The sequence below is a fragment of the Schistocerca cancellata genome, chromosome 4, assembly GCF_023864275.1.
Source record: "Schistocerca cancellata isolate TAMUIC-IGC-003103 chromosome 4, iqSchCanc2.1, whole genome shotgun sequence".
Classification (NCBI taxonomy): Eukaryota; Metazoa; Arthropoda; class Insecta; order Orthoptera; family Acrididae; genus Schistocerca; species Schistocerca cancellata.
This window is the reverse complement of record NC_064629.1, coordinates 321,411,813-321,430,136: the sequence shown is the minus strand read 5'-3', so window position 1 is coordinate 321,430,136 and position 18,324 is coordinate 321,411,813. Positions and strand designations below refer to the sequence as shown.

The 18,324-nt window shown below is 34.2% G+C and overlaps 1 protein-coding gene across 1 annotated transcript in view; it reads right to left on the bottom strand.

Moving 5' to 3' along the window:
* Positions 1-819: 819 nt before the first annotated feature.
* The window catches only part of LOC126184677 (uncharacterized), a 127,082-nt gene continuing 109,577 nt past the window's right edge, over positions 820-18,324 (bottom strand). Inside the window, exons 11-16 of the mRNA XM_049927164.1 lie at positions 13,578-13,711; positions 4,168-4,307; positions 3,143-3,224; positions 2,893-3,037; positions 2,572-2,770; positions 820-2,376 (exon numbers count right to left, since the gene is read on the bottom strand). Of these exons, the coding sequence (XP_049783121.1) occupies positions 2,225-2,376; positions 2,572-2,770; positions 2,893-3,037; positions 3,143-3,224; positions 4,168-4,307; positions 13,578-13,711 (852 nt within the window). The 3' untranslated portion in view covers positions 820-2,224. The remainder of the gene's footprint in view (positions 2,377-2,571; positions 2,771-2,892; positions 3,038-3,142; positions 3,225-4,167; positions 4,308-13,577; positions 13,712-18,324) is intronic.

Sequence of the window (18,324 nt, the reverse complement as noted above, 5' to 3'; positions counted from 1 at the left end):
AAGTTTGTAGTAAAATCCTCAGTTTGCACAGCCTCAATTTGCAGATTGCATTTTATGTTTACCTTATGTAGATTGTCACTGAAAGTGCATTTTGTGGACAGCTGAGATAATTTATACGAAGTTGGAGTGTGTATGCCTCCAAAGAGACTTAGCTGAGGTTATCAAAAGTTATTATGCAGAACGAATCTTTTTCCCTGCAGCAGAGTGTATGCTGTTTTGAAATTACCTGGCAGATTAAATCACAAACCCAGAACCTTGCCTTTCATGTGCAATACTGTTACAGACTGACCTATTGAGTCACAACACACAACCCATGCTCACAGGTTCGGGTGAGAAGTACTGTCCAAAATGGAGATGTGGGGCTGGATCATGAGTCATGCCTAGATAGCGACCATTGCCCATGGAAGTCAAGGTTCTAAGTTCACGTTCTACATGGGCATACAGCTTTAATCTGCCAGGAAGTTTCAGAAGTTGGTATAATACTTCTTTTTTAAGGTAATAATTTTATGTGTACAAATGAACTGCATGGTATATAACATAATCTGACTCCACAGAGATCACATAAGTTCAAAAATATGAACATAAAAAATAAGGTTGTGTAATGGGAGTAAAAGTTACTTATATTTCCCTACATGTTATGGGTTGAGAATGTACTGTGTATGTCATAATTAAATTATTTTTGTGAAAATTTATGCAGTCATATTGGAAAAATCAAAACTGGTAAGTTACAAATCCCAATTAAATGGCTCATGGCATATAAAGAGGGAGTAACAGCTTTTGTATAATTGATACAATGAAACAAAAATGCATACTGCTGTTGCATTGCTACAAATGTAGCTTATTTATTTTAATTAATTACATAAATAAACTTATGAAATGTAGAATATATACAAAATATGAATAGCAGCTGATACTGTTACTTACATGCTAATGAGTATTCTTCCACCACACCCACAGCCATTGTCCCAAAATGTGCCAAAAAGCCTTGTAAATAATTATTTACATGAGTTTTGAACCCTCATTATTCCTAGGCTTTTTGTATTCATCAATTTTACTACAGTATCATATGAATAAGACCCAAATCTTCAGATTTTGTTGGCAGCAAATGGCAGCTATGTCTAAGGTATATAATAAGCTTCTATTTCCAAAAGATTTTTCAAATAATAGTATCACTTTACCAACTGTTCATTTAACTAAATATAATACAACTATCAATCTCTTCTGACATTTCAATCCCACATCAAGTTTTCATTGCATGATACTGATTATGCCTTTAATTAGTATGGTGGTGGTCTTACAAAGATGATCCAAAAAATTTTTGAAAATTGGAAAAGCAGATTGTGTATTGTTTCTATCTACACCACACAAACTATAAAATTATATTTGTTTTTTTCCTGGATTATGTATAATACATTCATTTAAACTTCTAATGAAAGTTTAACTTGTGGGACATGAAACAAAATGTGTTCCAAATACTGGCCATATAAATAATAATTCAGAATTTCTTCAGGAGGCAAAATATTTAGTACTGTGCTAAACAAAGAAAGTGGTTAGCCAAACATGAAAAAATATCATAAATACAGAGAAAATGTAGTACTAAATATATCACTTCCTGAGGGAGCAATACTAACTTTGACTCATGAAGACAAGTACGGTTCAATGACCCAGCCTCATAATTTAATGGTTTTCTCAAGTGAATTTTCTTTTTGATACAATTCAAAATTTCTTTAATTTAAATTGTTTGTAAATCACTGGGCAACCAACATACACTGATAGCTGAAGATTTGGGCTTAATCATACGAAATTAGGGAAGCCCCACTAATCATTAGGACTTAGAGTACATGACGAGCAAAAGAGCAGAAGTGTTACGGCAAAATGGGTATCACATATCCGCATCCGTAACAAGAACATTAAAGCATTTTGCATCAGTATTTTAAAATTTCACTTCTGAAACTGAGAAGAATTAGTTTAAAGTGAAGTATTTCACACAGCACTTCAAATGTTTGATCTGAATGGTTCTTCATGTTTCTTGCACGCATCAAACTTAAGTTCAACGTGATGGCAGTAATTATTTCCACTGGGCAACATTTATCATACAGCAACCCTCTATGCACAGACATGTAGCTGGATGTCCCTATGTGTAAAATTAATGCTGTTTGTTGAACTGTCTTAGACTTTGTTGCTGGTATTTTGATTTCACGTAATAATGGAAATATCGTGAATTTCAACCCAGCACCTTCCTGGGAGACATCCACTTCTTCATGTAGTAGCAGAAAACTGTGCTGATGTAAATCAGTATCAGAAGTGCACACGTGACTCCGAGAGCAAGAACAGATGTTTTTGTTGGACAAGGTTCCACAATTGTAACTGTCTTATCTGGAAAGAAAAGCAGAAAAATAATGAACATAAGCAAACTTATGAGCTTTATCAGTGATTTAAACATATTGTCCTGCTTGTAATTTTCTGAAGCAGTACCCAATTAAATGGCAGTAAATAATGAATTATAGATCTATAAACATGACACTTTATGGAACATTCTCATTAGTGTCATTATAACCTTTCTCTCTTTACCTTTTGAAAAATCTGAAAATGGAGCTTCATTGCGGAGAAATTCACTGTTTTTCTCATCACCAAAATCAAGAACCAGAATTTCCTGGCTAAGAGTCATATCATCATTTTCTGATGATTCAGTGTTGCTGTGATTGGAGGCAATAGATCTCTTACGTCTCCCCCATGATTCAACAGACTCATGTCCCCACTCACAGACAGCCTTAAAAAGAAAAAAAAAATGATTAATATGATGCTCATTAACTGAATGTGCCATTTTGAAATTTTCATTCTAAAGCACATAGATGGAGAACATTTTCTACATATCTAGTCAGCTGTACTCACTGGTTCACAAGGCCCAAGGCAGTACTTCACATTGCACTGAAATATGACACCATAGGATTCAGTGAATCTGAAGGCTTCATAAACTGACTGCAGCCCATTACCATCTGGAGTGAATGCTGGGAATATACTGGGATCTATTGGACAGCTAGAACAAAATAAGTTGTATCAGTACAGAACAAAATAAGTTGTATTAGTGCACATTTTATAATTTTTCACCACTTTGTTATCTGTCATATTAATTTTTTCTTACCCCTCATCATCAATTATCTGAAATGTGCTCTTTGAATCTTTTGCCATTGCAACACAGCTTCGTGCAAATATACCATATGGAGCTGGAAATAAAAACACATTTAAAATTAGTTACAAATGCTATGTATGAATGAAATACACATTTGAAAAGAAAGCCAAAAGAGAAACTAAAGTAATACAATTAGGTGCCCAAATGTAAACATTCATTTTAATGTGTGTTACTTTAAACATTGGTGGTTATAATTTTTAATAACTATGAAGACAGGACTATATCAGTTCCAGTTTTCTTCATACAAATAGATATTCATTCTGCAATGATATTTGTTTGCCTGTGTACCATGCAAGAAGATACTACTACCCTCATGCAACATCAATGAATTGTGGTCATTTGAGGATCAGGAACTGGAAATGTTAATTATCTTATTTCCTTGCAACTATACTGTTTACATAACCATGATTTTCTAAACTGCAGACATAATTGTTTTGGATGCATTCACTACAAGAAATATTTTTCATTGTCTCCACAGCATTTTTTCATCAAAAATTTTAAATTCAGTAGAAAACACGAGTTCTTTTAAATTATATTATCTGTATTTGTAATTTGAAGTGGATAATGAATGCTGTGTTTATTTTACATTTTTCCTCAATAATTACTAGTGTTACCTTACTCTGTATTTAAGTTAGGGTAGATGAAGAGTTTAATGTATGTAATACCACCTTAAAAAGTCTGAGATCATTCTAAAAAGAACTATGTTTTCTGAGAATTGCAATATATTATTAATCTTCAAAATCACACAGTTTTAGTGTTCTAGATAGTTTGTTTTTTTTGCTAAAGCTGTCTAATAAGAAAAAATAATTTTCAAAATTTATACAGAATGCTTTGTAACTATAAAATTTGCTACTTAAAATCTAGGTTAATATATCTTGGTTCTTAGTTTAAGGTTATAATTTTCATTTATGAGCAACTTTTTATTTGCCACTATGAAACTGTAACGTTTTCTGATAAAATTACATAATATTCCTTACTATCATCTGGAATTTCAATGCGGAATGTCAGCTTGTCACCAATGCGCACTGTCTCCACCTCACGACCTCTACTGTCCAAAATTCTGATACGTGGTGGAGGTGCTTCTGGTGCAGAAGTAATACTGATCATCTCTGGATCCCTAAACAAAAATAATAATGGTTGTTATTATATTATGTAATTTGAAAGCATAGACACTTTCTTCTGTTCAGAAGTTCTCACTGTTGCTTTTACTTGGGTATATGAGCTCCTTAGAGAACATCAGGACAAATATTTTGATGAGAAATAACCCTGTGAGACCAACATTTCACATTATATTGTTGATAAATTTGTTAAAACAAAACAGGGTAACATGCAACCAGACTGTTCAAAACCTTTTATTGAATAAATCATGGTAACCTAGTGACAAAAGTTACTGAAGGAGAGGCTACATTATATTGTTGATAAATTTGTTAAAACAAAACAGGGTAACATGCAACCAAACTGTTCAAAACCTTTTATTGAATAAATCATGGTAACCTAGTGACAAAAGTTACTGAAGGAGAGGCTTTCAAGGGCACAAAATCTGAATGATGAAAAAGTATTTATTATGGCAGCTATGTTCTTGTTTTATAATCAGGAAAGTTAGAACAAATTGGGCAGAATTATAAGAAACTTAAGCTTAAAATAACTAAAAGCTAATTAATAGGTCTCAGATATAAGCTGTTGGTTACAAGGGTATTGGAAAATGGAAATATATAAGATAATTTGATGTTATAAAATACAAAACAGAACAGAGCACTTTGCTGGGAGGTACTAGGGATCTGCTAGGATCTCATGATGAGGCACTGGGGAAAAAAAAAAAGTAAACTAGTGAGTTATTTATTCACATAGGACCTACAGACTAGATGTCATTTTATTGTGTAAAACTAACATTAATAATAACAGTAACAACAGTAACCTGGCCATGTACACATGGTAGGGGAAGGTTATCAGAGTGGAAAAATTTCAATATTTTGGGGAATATGTACAATTAGGAGAATCTGACAAAGTGTCCAACATAGAGAGAACAGGAAAACTTCACAAAGTGTACAAACTGACATAGACACACTACAATAAAAGAAATATTTCAAGACAGGCCAAATCTGGGCACTACAATACAGTTGTACTACTAGAAATACTCTACAGGTCAGAAATGACCACAACCATAGCATCAGGCATCACAGAGACAGGAAAAATTGAATGTAAAATCCTCAGCAACATTTCTGAAGTAGTACACTGGGATGGTATATGGATGAAGAGACCAACTGAAGACTTATATCAATGCACAGATAGGCTCACAGATATGACCAGGAAATGCTGACTAAGATGCTGTGGACACATGCATAGAATGAACAACAACAGACTCAAAAAGAGGATTTTTGATGTAGTAAACAGTCCAATGAAAAAAAGACAATTCGTTTCAAGAAATAGAAGAAGATCTGAAACAAGCAGGGATCAGTACTGAAATGGTAAATGAAAGAGACAAATCCAGAAACAAAATTACAAACAGAAAATTTGAAGTAAAAGACAGGAAGAAAACAGGAAAAACAGAAACAAAACAAAGGAAACAGGAACAAAGCCAGAGAACAAAGTGGTTTTCAGAAAAGGAAAAGAAGAAAGAAACAAGGAAAAAATTAATAATCATGTAACATTAAGTTGACCACTGTCGTGGAGGCAAAAATGTGTAATAATAATAATAATAATATTGTTTAGAATTAACATTCATAATAATCACACTACTACAAAAAGGATTGATTGCTACTCACCACACAGAGGAGATACTGAGTCGCAGATGGGCAGAACAAGAAGACTGCTGTACATTTGAGCTTTTGGCCAAAAGAACTTCTAAAACAGAAAGAACACACATTCACACAAGCACAGCTCACACACACACACACACACACACACACATGACCACTGTCTCTGGCCACTGGTCATGTGGGCGCGCGCGCACGCGCGCGTGCGTTTGTTTGCATGTGTGTGTTTTCTACTTTAGAAGAAGGCCGTTTTGCTGAAAGCTCAAATGCATAGTAGTCTTTTTGTTGTGTCTTCCTGTGACTCAATGTCTCCTTTATATGGTGAGTAGCAATCTACCCTTTTCATAATATTGTTGTTATTCCATCCTGGATTTTCCATTGCTTCATCCATAATAATCATAAGACTGAAATTCATAAGCATAGTCAAAGAAACAGTCAATTTAACAAACACTGACTTTCAGCATCCACTGTTGAGCAGTGCATGATATGTGAGGCACAGACAAAATCATTTGAGTAAAATGCTGGATACAACTGAATGTTGTCAGAAGAGTAATGCAGTGTTGTTCCTTTTATTTTACATATTTTGGCTGTCTTTTTAAAGAAATCTGTCTTTCACAACTTGGGACTAATAAGATCTAAGATGATCATTGAATGTGATTGAAACTAGTTATCTAGTGTGACTAATTGCAACTGAGTCTGTTCCAATAAATATATTTTTTAAAAATTATAAGGTTTTGCATCTCTCATGAGACTGTCATCCATTATTAATATTATAAAGTAGTATGTGATTCACAGCATTAGTGTAGAACCCAATACATATTTATGTCTCAGTCCAATACCTTGTCATTTTAGGATTTTTGCATCAACATATAATTTTGAGCACACAGTAAACACTTTTGGTCAGTAATTTGGGATTTTGTTTCAGTCTGTAGTGAAATATCATAACTGGCAAAAGTAATAATGTCTGATAAAAATATGCAAGTGCAATTCAGTGTTTTAACAATGTAAAATTGCAATTTCTCACATAAAAATAATAGTGATGATAAAAAAATATATATGATGGGCTATTACTGAATATATATGGACGTGAAAGGAATGTATCACTCACATGAAAAAAAAATATGTACTTGTATCAGGAAGTTCATATTTGTAAAGGGATGTCAATAATTTCAGCTGAAAATATTAAATAATTCAATGAAGAAGTCTCCCATAAAACTGTCCAAGTATAATAAAATTTATAGTAATCATGTTTTCAACAAAGATAGAAATGTATTCATTAATAAAAATGTATAAATCTGATTGCAGCTGTGACCACACAGTCCAGTTTGGCTCAGTATATCGCATTTTGCCGCAGTGTCAGTTATTTGGAATTTTAAATGTTCTCTGGAATCATCAAATAAACCAAGAATGTGAAGAAAAGTGTCTGACTTAATACAGTAAAAAGCTGAAGATTATTTAACATTATTTTAAATTAAGAACAGTAGATAACTACTGTACTAACACTAAATTTACAACAGTCTATGTAAACAGTGACATGTTCACTTCCAACTAAGAATGTGGTGTAATTAATGTCTTGCAGTTTTGGTGAACTAAAAACATCAAGAAAAAATAGATGAAAAATATTTTTGTTTAATTATTGCATGTTTAATAATTGCAGATAATAGGGAGAAAGATTTCAAGCATAAATGATTCATTCAAAATTAAGATGGAACCAATACATAGATAAAAAGCTCAGTTCATCCTGTTTAGCTCTTATCCGCATCTTGCAGTCTTATCCTCCAGACAGGAATTCTAGCATATTTTGAATACTTTCATTCTATGCTGTCTTATAGAACAATCTTTTAGGGCAACATTTCTGTGCTTAATGAAGTACTTAATATGATATAGCTATATAAATCAGAAACTTATAATGTATGCTGATGACACAACAATCATTTGCACAGCTGACACAAAGGAGGAGCTTGAGAAGGAAGCACTCCTGACTATCGAAAATGCAAATAAATATTTAACACAAAACAACCTGTTTATGAATCTGTCTAAAACAATGAATGTAGTATTTCAGACCAAGCATAGTGAAAATTATAATATAAATGTTAATATAAATGGAAAGACTATTAAAGAAGTAACCAGCACAAATTTTCTAGGAACTATAATAGACAAACATTTGGCATGGGGGGAGCACATCGATGCACTGTGTAAAAAGATAAACAAACAGATCTTCATCATGCATAAAACAGCTAAGACTGTGGATGGTAAAGTCCTCAGATCAATGTATTATGGATTTGTCTTCCCACATTTGTCTTATTCAGTTCATATATGGGGAAGTGCACAAGCTGGCTACCTAAAAAGAATATTCACAATTCAGAAAAGGGCAGTGAGATGCATTGCAAAAATACCACCAAGAAGACCTGCAGGCAAGCTTTTGTATACTATAATATTATGACAGTATATTCACTGTACATATACCAAAGCATAATGGCGGTAAGGTCAAGTGATAAACACCTCCTAAATAAAGATGTACACAAACACGGTACAAGAGGAAATGAAATTTACTACATGATAAACAGAAATCTAAAACTGTCTATGACTGCCCCAGAAGAAGCAGGCAAAAGGTTTTTTAATAAACTCCCCAAAATCATTAAAAAAGAAACAGACCTAAAATGTTTTAAAAATCATTTGAAACTATATCTCACAGAGAAATGTATATACAGTTTGAGTGAATACTAAGATGGTGTTTAATATGTTATATCATTACTGAAATGTATCTTTTAAAATTATCATGTATGTTGTTTGGATTTGTGTGAACATATAATGTGAAACATGTAATACCTTTGTATGATTATGGACTATTTCTGTTTAATCATTTGTTTCATTTATATATAATGAAATCAAGTTTGATGTTAATAGCCTATTGTATGACACACCCAATACTCTCAGCTGGATTTTCAGCTGGAGTCCATGGGCAAAGAATAAATAAATAAATAAATAGATAAATAAATATAAAGCAATAAGAATATTATGCAATATTTATAATCCAAAAAGTTTTCAGAAGTTTTCTTACCAATGTATGTAAATTAATTTGATCTTTACTTTTATTCATAGATAATAATAAGAGATTATCTTTAAACAAACTACCAGTACAATACATATGACGGTAACACAAGATCTAATATAGTTTCCATATGGATGTTGCAACCTGTAAATTGTTATAATATTTGGCTCCTTATTAACAAATCTCTGTTAGCATTAAGGTGAACTATTTCCATTGTAAAATGCGGTCATACAGTGCACAACTGTTATCCTACAAAAATACTCTTTATACTCAAAGAAATTTAAACTATGTGATAATATATGAACATAGGGTGAATAGTATGATTATAAGAAGAGCAGCCTTTTTGAAAGTAGCTACATTTCTATTGATTAAGTAAGCCAATGATTTTCAGGCTTTTTAAATTTGGAGTACAGTGTGTTTTGGCAAATAATATATGCATCCTGTCTTCAATGGCGATAGTTAGCATACTCTGCAAGAGCAGTTTATAATAACTGTGTCTCTATGGGAATTAATATTTTGACTCATTCTAAGTTCTTTGGGATTCTTTCTAAAATGGGATACAGAAACAGATGTATGAATGAATTAATGACACTTGATGGAATATGCATAGGTGGTAGAGAATGACATGATTTGGCACCACCCATTGCAATTAGGACCATTTGACATGTGGTTGTCTTTTAGTACTGACAAGGTTTGTGGACTATAAATGGAGGGCACTTATCATTGACTACTCTAGACAGCATGGTTTCAGTGAAATGAACATGATAGTGTAGGTGAAATTCACCAGCAGCTAACAGAAATGTGGAGAGACACTGACCCAAAGTTTAAAACAGTGTTTAGGTGGTACAAGTACTTTGACAATATGATGAAATGTGATGTCAAGTGAGCAAGGAGAGAGAGAGAGAGAGAGAGAGAGAGAGGGAGAGAGAGAGAGAGAGAGAGAAAGAAAGTGAGTGTGTGTGTGTGTGTATGTGTGTGTGTGTGTGTGTGTGTGTGTGTGTGTGTGTGTGTGTGTGTGTGTGCACGTGCGCGCACCTCACTCACATTGACCTGCACAATCACTCTATCTCACATGGCTTAAGACAATGGAAAAAGGGTGAAATGTGATATACATGGAATTAAAAAGAAGTAAAATGACAGAGGAGACAAGAGTAAGGCACAGGGAAGTGTGACTAGCTGACCACTTACAAAAAACAGTGGGTCTCCTATGACCTTGTTAACACATGAAGAACATTACCCTAAAGTTTTAGGAAATAAGTTGGACAAATCACAAAACCTTTAAATTTTCACAACATTCATTTGAATGTTACTTAAAATAGAGGGCAGACCTCTCAGAAAGTCTGCCACTGTCATTTGGTGTGAAAATAAAACTCACTATAATAAAATGTGGTGCAAGCACCACACATTGGAGGGTCCTCTCGCTGGAGCAAGAAGCCATAAGTCAATAGGGCTGTGGCCTATGCGAAGATGAGTAAGGAGAGCCTTGTCTCATCTGTGTAGCTGGAAGGAGGTACACTATTGCCACATTTTGCACTTTCCTAGACAGAGCTATTGCCTGTCACTTTCAGCCATTCATATTTCCATCAATGCATGACTTTGTACCTCAACAGTGAGATGATAGCATGCAGGGGGATGGCACACTGAACTAACTGAGGATCATGACATGCCTCCTCGGCTGCTACTTCCACCTTTTTGCTCCCCAGAATACCTATGTTCCCTGCCATCCAGCAGAAAGTCACCTCCTTCCCCAGCCTTCGTATGTGGAGAAGGGTGTTATGGATATCCTGGACTACATTATCAGCTGGGTACGAACTTCACAGAGACTGAAAGGCACTCAGTGAGTTGGAATGGATGGGGAATTTAGCAAGCATGGAACATCTCATCTGTTCCAGTGCCCTCAAGATCACAGATAATTTGGCATCAAATAATGTGAATTCTGGAGGCAACTGAATCTTGAGCACTCGATCTGGGAAAACAACAGAGAAGGCAATGGAGTCCCCCTGTTTAGACCCATCTGTGAATACAGCTACATAATTGTGGTGCACATTTAAAATGCCAGAAAAATCATATTAAAAACAGAATCAGGAGTTTAGTCTTTTCTGTAATGCACTAAATCTAAAATTACTCTGGGCCTTTGTAGTAACCAGGTGACAGTTGGCTAAATCTGGCCTGCTCGCTCGATTAGGTGTTGGAACCTACTAGCAGCCCACCCTTTCCCTTGGGAGGAGAATAAAAGAATTTGAAGGGCTCCATCTTGGTCCCATGAGCAGCTAGGGATATAAAAGTTGACCTAGACAGAGCCCCACATGCCTAGGTAAGCCTTATACAACTGAGGTGTTGCAGGTTCCTCAGAGGTTGCTCACTAGTGACTGTTCCACCTCAACAGCCATGCATCTCATTGTCACACAGCACACTTTGAGACTGTTTTTTTTTATTTTATTTTTTTTTTATTTTGTAGAGGCTTTTACTATCCTTGCAATTCAGGTGGTCAGTCCCAGGTTCCCATTCTCTGTGACACACAAGGTTCCATCACCATGCTGCACAATGGTTGCTGAAGCATGCCCAGAGCTTACAATGACAGAAGACTGATGGTGCATATGAGTCTGCAGCTCAGGAACTGTGGGTTCACCAAGCCTGTACCCAGCAAATGAATGCTGAGCCCCTGAGGGCATCAGCAAGGACCTAACAGCCTAGTTGGTGATGCATGACAGAAATACTTCTGTGTATTTTAATTTCCAGTCTCTTCATACAAAACACACATTTAACAAAGCTTGGGGGCAGCAGCTAATATTCAGTTATTGAAAAAAATATGAAATTGGAGGAGTTTTGTGTGCAGTGTGCTACCTCATAAACAGGCACATAAGCAAAAGCGTGAGTAGATTAAATACAACAAATAATTGCTGGCAATTAATGGCAACAGTCCACTGGCTCCTTTTTCTCAACTGACAGCTAGTTATGACTCTTGATTCAGATATGGTCACTTTTTAGCGACTTCTACAAAGCAACATGTCACAGTAGATAAGACACTGGACTCATGTTCAGAAAGAATAACTGCAACCCAGACATCATAATTTAAGTTTCCAATGGATCACAGAAAGTCACATCAGGGATATTGTACAAAGAGTTCTTAAACAATCTATAGCGATTTCCTTCTCAGACTGAAATGTTGCTCTGTCTCTAATGGTCTCAATGTTGATTAGGTGTTAAACTCTAAGTTTCTTTACTTCCAGAAGTTGTCACCTAAGAAAACCTGCATCTAGCCTCAGATGTGAAAATCCATTGCCATCAATATTTTAGTATTCAAAATGAATTCTGCTCATCTATTGACCCATGCAGGAGAGACTGAATGGAAATACTTACTGAACTCTTGCAGGATATCTATGACACAGAATCCATAAGCAAAATACTACTGTTGTAGGGTACTGCCTTCTCAACATGTTACTAGACTGGATGAAAATGAGTACATAGACCTTCCCTACCCCCCTTTCCCTTCTCTTATTTTCCTGATGTGTGAACTGGTGCAGTGAGTTGCCCAGTGGACTTACATTTGGGAGGAGTGAGGTTAAAATTCACATCTGACCATCCTGATTTAGTGTTTTTCTGGTTACCATTAATAACTCAGTGCAATGCCAAGACAATACCTTGAACAAGATCATGGTTGATTTCTTTTGCTAAGATCATCAATTCTGTGCCCTGTTTCTTATGATCTTATCATCAATGGGGTATTAAATCGTAGTCTTATTTCATTCCCTGTTCTCATAATGTAGCTACAATATCTTCAATAAAAACGAAAAAAACTTTAAGAAGAAGGACTTTCAATGATGCAAATGCCCTACAGGAGGCTGTCCACTTGTGACACCACACAATTCAAGGGGAGAGAGGGAAGGGTGTTGGGTTGCTTGGGGGAGGAGACCAAACAGCAAGGTCATCGGTCTCATCAGATTAGGGAAGAATGGGGAAGGAATTCGGCCATACCCTTTGAAAGGAACCATGCCGGCATTTGCCTGGAGCAATTTAGGGAAATCATGGAAAACCTAAATCAGGACGGCCGGACGCGGGATTGAACCGTTGTCCTCCCGCATGCGAGTCCAGTGTGCGGAAGAGAGGGGTACTGCATCCTATAGGCCATCACGAGTCATACACAGTGATACCATCAGTTCATAATGCTGGAAGGAGACATCAATGGCATCTGGATTACAATGTTTATTCATTGCATCATTGTAATTTTATGATGTTGATCTTGCTTATGAGTGTTTCATATGTAAAGGTTTCTTCATTGCAATACCAGTATACTTTAAAATATATTCCTAGACAGCTATGACATAGGTGAATACTTCTGCTTGTTGTCTTTCCTTAAAAATAATAAAACTGAATATTATCTGGCAGAAATAATTATTACTTCAGGAACTGCAGTATTTAATACACAGCTGTACTTAATTTTTTGTTTTGAGTATTGATTTTTGTCAAATTCAGGTTGTCTGAGTCACAAAAAGTGTATTCAACAGTGCATTCTAAAATTGCAATAATTAATCACTTTTGAGCACTACCTACAGAAAATAAATATTATGTCATTAAAAATTACCTGATTGGCATCATTCCAAATGTTATATTCTTTGAAGACATGTCATAAGTACATTTCACTTTGTATATCTTATCAGCCTTTGTCATGACCACACTGTGGTGTTGCAGAACTACAGTGTTAGTATAGACACCTGTCTGTAAAAGAAAAATTAGTAGAGCTTATATTATTTAATGCTTTCACTTTGTTTTTTTCCAATTTGCATGTAAATAGATGACAAAATATGTGAAATTTAACTAAGAAAAATATTTAAGTGTAATTAAGAAAATGTTATTCCCATTAATGGATTTTTCTTTGTATAAACGTTGTAATTTTTTTTCCTCATCTTTCATGTAAAAAGAAGACAAAATATGTAAAGTGTAACTAACAAAATGTTATTTCCCTTAATTGTTAAAAATATAAATCATGCTCTCTCTCTCTCTCTCTCTCTCTCTCTCTCTCTCTCTCTCTTTCTTTCTATATGACAATTCCTATATCATGTATATGATAAAATGGATGATAATAAATTGAATTGAATTAAATTGAGTGTATTGCTTCTGCCATTCTTAATAACAGTAGTATAACACTAAAAAATAAAAATTACAAAACAAAAAAAATACGTATCTGTCCATTTTTAACATAAGAAGACATCTGACTCTGTTAATAAAAGTGTTTTAGGGCAACAAAAAACACCGTAATTGAAAAGAACAGGCAGAATTATACTGGGTACTACATTACTGAGTTGAAACTTCATTCAGCAATTAATGAGATTAGTGATGCTTGTGTAAGGATGTATGTAATAAATTCTTTGTGTTTAAATGAAGCATATGAAGCGTGGTCTCTACATGTCACAAAAAAATAATTTTGAAAATAAATTTGTTAATAAAAAATCTTTATCATGACTGAATCTACTACTTACTCTTTAATCAATGGTAAAATTTTTATATGCAACAACATGTAGTGTGCTTTTTTTTTTTTTTTTGTAATGTCTTAAAATTGGTGTGTACGGCACATCAATGGCAAGATCCAAGAAAGGAAATACTCATGTAAACCACTGTTTCACTTAATATGACATGGACTTTGGAAGAAAAGAAAACTAATTGATAAAGATTGTTTTCAATTGTTTTAATTTGTTATCCCATTTTTCTTTGAAGGCTGTTCAAAAATAATTTATGTGCCTTGCAGAAAACACACTTTTGAACAAAATTTATTTTATCTAGATTTAGTATCAAGAACTAGAACTAGACTGAATGTGGAAAATGGACATGATTCATGTGAACTAGAGATTTATGGTTCAGGTGTGCCTTGCTGTGTCAGGCATAATGGAGTTCCTTGCCGGAATCTAGGCATTTTGATGCCTGGAATCGAAAATGGAACTATTGTTTGACAATACAACAGGGCCCACTGTCTAGAATTATTTAGAAAGCTAGGCATTCTAACTGTTTCTTGTGAGTACATCTTTCAGAACATAATGTTCATTAAGAAAAATCTCAACATGTATAACACAAACAGCCTAATACATGACCATGAAACAAGAGCTTGTCACCATCTCCATCTAGATAGAAAGAACAAGGCAAAGATGCAAAAAAGTATATTTTATAATGGGATAAAACTGTATAACAAATTACCACAAGAAATTAAAGAAATAAATGAGACCCTCACTTTCAGACAAAAGCTTAAAACCTTTTTAGTAAGTAAAAGTTGTTATACTGTAAAAGAATATTTAACATAGATGTAGATTATTAGCAACATATGACATTATTACCAAAATATTATGTAATTGTAAATGTATGTATGACTAGTTATAAAAACTACACAAAATATCAGAAACCTGTTTCATTGTAAATGTAAATGTGTGCTCATGTGTTGTAAACTGACGACATCCATACAATATTTATTGTTCCACGGATGAATAAATAAGTAAATAAATAAATAAATAAATAGCATACTTTTGATAAGTTGATCTTGTATCTGAAAGCACTGCTGTGTATACTGAAAAATGTATTGTGAGTTATAACTCATTTACATAGGTATTGGCAGAAAGCTCATTTTGTTTTCCTGTTAACTTGAGTGTGGAGCCTGTCAGTGTTTTCTATTATGCTAATGGGAAGTTTGGTTCACTCAGAGATGTGATATTATGGTTCAAGTGGTGGTGTGAGTGAGGAGTGGGGGGGGGGGGGGGGGGGTAGGAGAGATGACAGAGCGAGAAGACAGAGCTAATGATTATAGGTGTTACCATCTCATACACTGTTAATTGAAGAGTTGCTGTAGCTGGAGACAAAGTTTGGTAAAAGGATCATTTAAGTGATGTGCTGAGTCTTATTATTCAAAGGTAGTTTTGTGTTCAGGCGGAGAAAAATATTCTGAGGGTCTTTTGGTGCTTTACTGTGGGCTTGCTGGACTGATTTTTGGATAGCAGCATTACATAGGGGGGCATGTTGTAGGGTTATGGTGTGAAATAAATGAATGCTAGAATCCAGAGTAGGGATGCAGTGGCAGTTGGTAGCAAGAAGGGAAGTACAGAAAATAATGACAAAAAGGAAGTGACTCCTAGGGATGAGTGAAAGTAGAAAGCTTAGGGGCAAGTGCTAAGATTATAGAAATCTACATTTACTTTTTAGTGCTGCTGCTTACTGACAAAAAGTGTGGAAGACTTAAACAAAAAGTTCTTATAACAGTTTGAGTTAAAATAGAGAACAGCCTTTTGAAGAAACATATGGTGCTCAGCAATAAGAAAGAAATAATGTTTAGAGTTTAATGTGTCATTGATATTGAAGTTATAGATGAGGTAATAGCTCAGCTAAATGATAATGAGGACTGAATGTAGCCTAGCCTTGGTGAAGGAACCATTATGGCATTTAGGGAAATCATAGGGTAAGAAATAATAAATTAACAGATTTGGCATGAGATCTTTCAGACAGTGAAATAGCTGGGTGAGTTAAAATTTTAATGGGTCATTTACCCATTTCCAAAGATAATGAACTCTATTCCTTTTATTTTCTGGTGGTAATTAAAGTGTTTGGTGTTATTATAGGTGCCAGAAGAGGGAAGGGTGAAGTCTATGCCTATAATAAAGTCGAATCCTGTTTATATACAATAAATTTTTCTCTGGCAGTAATTGTGACCAGAGGGTTGAAAGTATATGAAGTTAAAAATATATTAATGCTTACTCACAGAAAGAGTGTATCTTATGATCACATTTGACTATGAAAGGTGATAGTGGAGAGAAAGAAGAGGTCTATGGGTCTGCCATTTAAATATATTTCTAATCAATGCTATTTTATGACATTTTAGTGGGTTCAGCATTTGAAAATAATGTTACATTACAGGTAATATTGGCAATGAAATGAATACAGTTCAAGAAGATACCATAAAATTTAAGTTTACCCCATTTTTTGTTTATGAAACCTCATCCAAGAATTTTCTATTATCTCTTTTAAATTTCATTCTATGTTTCTAACTGCATTATCTTGAGCATTCATATTAATTTGCTGTCACCTGTCTGCAATTATCTATCATAGCCTTTTCCTTCCCTATTGTTGTGATGATCATTTCCTTTTTTCTTGTCTTATTTTAAGATACTTCTTCTGTTAGCAATTTAGATTATTTTTTTATAAAATTATCAACTTTTTTACTTTTGTTCCCTTCTGTTTTATCCTTGCAATATGATTTTTCCTTTCATCACTTTTTCATTATCCTTCATACATTTTAGGCACTTCTAACAGCATCCTTTTTTTTTTTAATGTCCTGCTTCTTCAAATGTGTTTTGCTCATATTTAGTGAATTTTAAGTATGTTTAACTATCTTATATTTTTACTTGTCATGTGATGGCCATCTATTTACTCTCAGCTGTACAACTACAAATAAGAGCCAATGAATATTTCTTAGCTCTCCAGTATTATCATATTGATATGGGATTTATCTTTCAAACCAGCTGTTTTATGACATCTCAGATATTCCAGCAGAGTATTCCATTCATATTTTCAATTCTTGAACTATGTATATTCAGTCCTATAAATTTTCATCTTCCCATCTGTATGTGTATTTTCTATCTTTCTCAAATTCACCCCTTACTGTTGCCGCACCTCTGTTTCATGTCATATCTGATTTCCTATATATTGTTCATTAAATCCCCATTTAAATGTCACCCTTCCATCTGTTTCCATTTAATCTCTGACAGATCTAAAGAATCCAATGTCATCAATACACTGAGTTACTGAAAGACCTTATTTAAACACTTTATAGCTGCACCATAAATCTTAATTGCAACATTTGCTATATGGATGGTTTGCTCTCAAAGATATGGTTGTGCAAATATGTAACTGAAATAGTGGGTCATAAAACGAAGTATTACATGCCCAGAATGAATATGTAGGATGCAAAATATGAATAGTTAATTATTCCAATTGAAGTTTTGCGGAACATTGTTCTCAAAATATGTATATGTGAATACTGCTGACTTGCATTGTTGTATGTTGGGGAGTTGATAATGCACAATGTCAAAAAATGCCATAAGATTATAACGTACTTTTATGATACTGTTACATGGTATTTAAATAAGATACCTTTTAAATGAATTTTTGAGCTCCCCACTTCTCCCTACATAGTCCATACCATTACATTCTTATTTTCTGCACCTTTCATACCACACAGTGCTTACTATTAAGATGATATAATTATTCTATTTGATAAAGAGTAGCTTGAACGATTCCACTTTGGACTAGATAATCATCACTTTCTCATGTTCCTACACATGTACACAATTTTTTTA